General features: G+C 34.9%; 1 protein-coding gene across 1 annotated transcript; it reads right to left on the bottom strand.

Annotated features, from left to right (window-relative positions):
* Nucleotides 1–1,287: 1,287 nt before the first annotated feature.
* LOC100853697 (uncharacterized GPI-anchored protein At4g28100) lies at nt 1,288–3,145 on the bottom strand. The gene is made up of 2 exons (XM_003634151.4): nt 2,406–3,145; nt 1,288–1,920 (listed from the first exon to the last, which is right to left on the bottom strand). The coding sequence occupies exons 1-2, from the start codon at nt 3,036–3,038 to the stop codon at nt 1,570–1,572; spliced, it is 984 nt and encodes a 327-aa protein (XP_003634199.1). The 5' UTR covers nt 3,039–3,145; the 3' UTR covers nt 1,288–1,569.
* Between the last annotated feature and the right edge of the window lie 2,065 nt (nt 3,146–5,210).

Genomic DNA, 5,210 nt, shown 5'->3' with positions numbered 1-5,210 from the left:
TACGAATGCACAACACCCAAATAGGATACTTTTCACGTATAAAGGCTAACACAAAATTTTGTCATCCTCAATTGTCATCTCCTAAGTAATTATTAATTTACGTCTTTGTCATTGGAACCTTTGAGCATGGTACTTCTCGATCATCTCATTTCTTGTTAACTTATTCGTCTTTTATTACAATCGTAGAAAGAGTGGATGTGAGTCATGTGTAAAATATATTAAAAAGTGTCAATACCACATTGAAAAAAAATTAAAACTTTTTTTTATTTTTATATAATTTCCAATGCCTTAAGGAAGTGGATGCCTCGTATTATCATTGAGGTCAAAACTCATTCTAGTAGGATTTCAAAAATTCGATCGAATATACAAGCTATAGTACAAAAATAATATCTTCTTCAACCAATAACTTTTAAGACAAATTAAAGTTAAAAATATAAAATAATTTAACACTATCTTCTTCTCAATTTTTTCATGGTAGTACCCTCGTTGACTGTGATTTTAATAATGATTAAATATTATTCGTTCAAACCCATATTGTGCTTAGCATTTGCTGCTGCAATATAAATTAATTTAAAAATGGGATAACATGCTCGATAAGGCATGAGTTCAAGTATCGTAAGTGTTTTCCGATAGGAACGTCCAAGAATTTGATCAAGTACTCTTCGCGCTTTATGAGCAGACATAGAGATAAATTGACTTAAAGCGTATACTCTGTTTTAATTTATATCTTCTTTTTCTCTTGTAAATATAAATGGGTCTTTATTTATGTTCCTTAACATATTTGTCATGATATTTCATGTCTTATAATTAAAGAAGAGGAGATGTCGTACTGAAAGTAAATGTCGTCAAAGAGGTTGAGTTCATTTCCATTCGAATCAATGCCATGGGCATGATGACAAAAGAGGTTAGAGACAATGATAAGGCAACGGGTGAAACAATCAAATATAAATTGGTAGATATTGGGTATTTGCTACTTTGAAAAATGATGGGAGGTGGGTAGAATTCAACCAACCGACCTCCCACCATGATTGTTACATAACCATTTATAAAGGTTATATTTGGTTCCCTTCTTATTATTAATGTCTGAATATTATTAAGTGCTAAGTGGTCAGATGTTTGTTTTTATTGAAATTTATATACTTTAATATAATTAATTAAAAAATTAATAATTGGAAAGAACAATAGAAAATACAGAAAATGTTTTTAAAAAGTGGATTGAAAAAGGGTTTAAAGAATTCCAAAAGAAGCAAATAAAATTAAAGCATGTTGGCATCCACAGATAAAATATGATAAAATGGCCCTCTACCACCAAGTATGATGTTGACATTCCCTTAAATTGTGCATGAGGCCCAACCGTTTTGTAGGCTGCCCATCAAATAATGCCACCAAAAAAACAAAAAAACGTTGTCAAAAACCTTGGCCCACGCACATGGGCCATGGACCACGTCTGTGGTGGGCCGCGTGGCCCAACTCCAACTACCATATAAAAGTTTTCCTTATCTACCCTCGTCAAATCACCAAAATTACAACAAACGAATACAATACAATGTACGTGCGTTACAGATGAGTTCACCAAAGGGAGGCCTCGGGGAATGATACAGCGAGGTGAGCGTACAGGAAAGAGAGGGATAAGATGCAGAGATGGATGGAGAAATGGAGGGAGGTTGACGAGGAGTGAGAAGAAATTTCAGCGGAATCAACGGCCAGGGGCATTCCGTCACTGTTGAGAGTGCACGACAGAGGATCAGAGCCGTCGGTGCTCATCATGATGGCTCTTAAGACGGCTGAGACTGTGTGGATGTAGGCGGTTCGGTTCTTGGCGAGGAGCCACGTCAGACCCATGAGCTCGCAGTCCCTGTTGTGCATCTTACGTGATCTGGCCTCCAATTTGCTTGAATTCCCAGTTTTGTCCTTACCAAGCTGCAAGAGTATTAGAGAAAGTAAATTTTCAAATATTTTTATATAATTAATATAATGATTTATTGAGAGACACAATGTATAGTCGCAAAAAATGGAGCATGCATTTATGGAGAGCAGTTGGGAGATAGTGTAGTCAAAGAATGCATGATGGAGAAATGAAAGACTAGGATTTTGAACAAGTTGTCATCCCCACTACAAAACCCTGCTCAAGAATTATGCTGTTCATGTGGAATCACAAAACCTGGTTCTGGAAGCAAACCCAGTGGATAAATTATAATGTATAGGAGGTGGTGAGATTAAATTAAACAATTGGCCCGCGATGAACAAAAAGGAAAAGTGAAAGGGAAAAAAAAATTGGAAAGCAGGGAGGCAACTTTCCCAATTACCAACCAAACCCTAATTAATACTCAGATGTTTCTTCTTCGGGCATGTTAAAATCAATGCAAGATCAGAGAAGGAGTGGATAAGTGGACAGAGAAGCTTACCAGGTAGAGGGTGTTCAAGCATTTGGAACAGCCGCCAAGGCCTGGAAATCCATTGGTGCTCAGGCAATCTCTTTCTAATTTCTTCACACTCTCGTCCCCGACGAGCTTGCCTTTGGACGACACTGAGAACGCCTCCGGGCAACTCAGGGGGTGAAGCCGAATGCCACAGAAGCAGTACACAACATCGCAAGTCTCGTTTGGCTTCACCAATTCCACGCCTCTGCTCTTCAGAGATTTTTCCAAGTCATTCACACACGTCTCCGAATCGTCGGGCAACAACGGCAGGTCGTACGGCGTCGCTTCGGGAGCCAACCCCCTCTTTGCCCTCCCCAGCGCAGTCCCCGAGTACGCGGAGTACAGCCAGGCCGCCAGGACCGGGCAGCACCGGCTCCGTCGTAGCTCCCCGGACGCCCCTTTCCCCGCGCTGCAGGCGGTCTTTATCCCGTGGAAGAGCTCGTCCGGGAGGTTGAGCGGGCAGCCGGCGACGTCGGACTGCTCGGGGAACGCCGGAATGGTCTCCGGCGGAGATGGGTTTGGGTGGAACGGATGGATCTTAACTGGGTCTGGCTCCGGCAGTGCCTGAAAGATTGGCAGAAGAAAGCAAAAGACGAGAAGGAGAAGAGCTTGGGACATTGCTGGCGGATGGTTGTGTAGTGAAATAGTGAAATGTGGGGATATGGGTTTGGTTTTGGCGATCCTTTATTGTGAGGAATGAGGATAGGGGCAGGGTATAGCCCCAGTAATAAAGGTAGTGGTGGTGGGTAATGGGTAATGGGTATTGGGGTTGGAGCAAGTGAAAGGTATGGCCAAAAAAAGGTCAAGTGGGGTTGAGTAAATTTGGCTGGTTGTTACCCATATGGTTGCAGTACCTCTAAAGTATTTGGGATTAGTAGTAGAATCATGATCAAATCATTTATGGGCCAAGTTTAGTTCACCATGTCTAGAGAGTATATGGTTACCTATTTGTGTCCAACCATGATCAAACAAGAGAATTATTCAAAAAAAGATGTGACCAAAGATTTTATACTATGTTTACAGCTTCAAGCCAAAAGACAAAGTTGTAAAAGTGGGGAAAGGGACAAATTTTTTTCTAGAGAGGAAAAGTTTTCTTGGCAGGAGGAGGCATATATATCTTTCTTGGTAAAGAGAAAAATAAAATAAAAAATATAAAAAATCCAACATTAATTCTTATAAAAGAAGAGTTAAAAATAGTTTTATATTTAAAAAAAAGAGTAATTTTCAAAAAGGAAAAATGGTAGAGGAGACAGAGATGTGACTTTGGGGGCAAATCATGTGGTGAAGGAGTCGCCTGAAACCCCACTAGGCCGAATATATGGCCATCGGCCAGCTAAGTCTAGATATGATAAGGTCACTTAATCAAGAAACCCATTGCTCTGGCTTGGGTTCCACACTCACGGGTTCACTCCCCTTCCTTCCCCTTTGTCCATTTTCATGGCCCTTGCCCTTGTCATCTTCAGATCAAAATTAATTTTTTTAACCACTTGCAAAATTTAACTTCAATGTCAAAAATTTATAAATTCCAATTTTTTATAAAAAAAAATAAAAGGACGAAATAGGGATGATAAATGAGATGAATAATCTGATTGTAAATATATCTGTCCTTGCTTTATTTAATTTTTTTTTCTATAATATTTGTGAAATTGAGACTGGCTTCTTGAAATTGAGACTTTGTTTTATCATCTCAATGTGTATTAAATTCAATGGGCCAGGAGAGGAGTGATGGGGGGATTTCAAAGATGTATTTATAAAAACTAAGCAGCACTTTGCATTGTGATTATTAGTAAAAATAAATAAATAAATAAAAATAAAAAATAAAAAAAATCTAGAGAATCTCAAATATCTATGAAATTCTAGAGTCCAGATTGAATGGCTTTATTTAATTACTAGAAGAAATAAATCATGAATCATCAGAGTGAATTGGAATTGGAACTTGTGTTTTAACCAGGTTTTGTCTGTTTAGTATAAATATCCTAATATAATATACCCTTTTTTAAAAAAAAAAATAATAAATGAATATGTCTTGTAAATCGGTTTTCAAAAATAATTTTTTAAAAATTAATATTTAATATTTTATAAAATAAATATCTATTTAAGAAACTAAAACATTTTTAATTTTAAATATTTTTATAAATCATGTTTAATAACTATTTTCAAAAACAGTTTTTAAGAATAATTTTTAGAAAATTGTTTTTTAATATTTTGTAAAATAAATATCTATTTAAAAACCTAAATCATTTTTAACTTGTTTTTTTATATTTAAAATAATTTTTATGTGTAGTACTCTATTTTTAATGATTTTTCTTATTTATACAATTATTTTTTTAAAGAACCTAAAAGTGAAAACAACTAAAAAAATATTTTTTGGACATACCTTATTTTTTGTTTTTAAAAACAAAAATTTATTTGTTATTTTTTATTTTCTAAATGTAGATTTTTTAAAAATAAAAATAAAAAAATATTTTTAAAAATAGATATCAAATAAACCTTAAATTCCCCTATTTTTTTCAATATTGTTGTAAGAATTTTAAAACATAACCTTTTTCTATTAAAATAAGGTAATTTTAGAAAATAAGCACCATGACTTATAAGACCAAAGACAACTATTTAAGAGGGGTAAGATAAAATTCTTAAACGTCCATTTTATATTTGTATATTTATTTTTAATTAAAAAATGTAAAAATATTATTTTTAATAGACTAATTTTTTTAAAAAAAATCAAAATTATTTTTATTTTTAATAATTTTTCCATTGTTTAAAAGTACAAACAAGCCTATTCTCATGAAT

This window comes from Vitis vinifera, chromosome 17 (genome assembly GCF_030704535.1).
Source record: "Vitis vinifera cultivar Pinot Noir 40024 chromosome 17, ASM3070453v1".
NCBI lineage: Eukaryota > Viridiplantae > Streptophyta > Magnoliopsida > Vitales > Vitaceae > Vitis > Vitis vinifera.
Note: the sequence above shows the minus strand (reverse complement) of the source record. Positions and strands in the feature narration are given on the sequence as shown.

Excerpts from the sequence above, each read along its gene's own strand:
- LOC100853697 (XM_003634151.4), bottom strand. The coding sequence starts at position 3,038 with ATGTCCCAAGCTCTTCTCCTTCTCGTCTTTTGCTTTCTTCTGCCAATC. Across the intron at positions 1,921-2,405 it reads GCTTGAACACCCTCTACCTG|CTTGGTAAGGACAAAACTGG; the intron begins GTAAGCTTCTCT and ends ATACTCTTGCAG.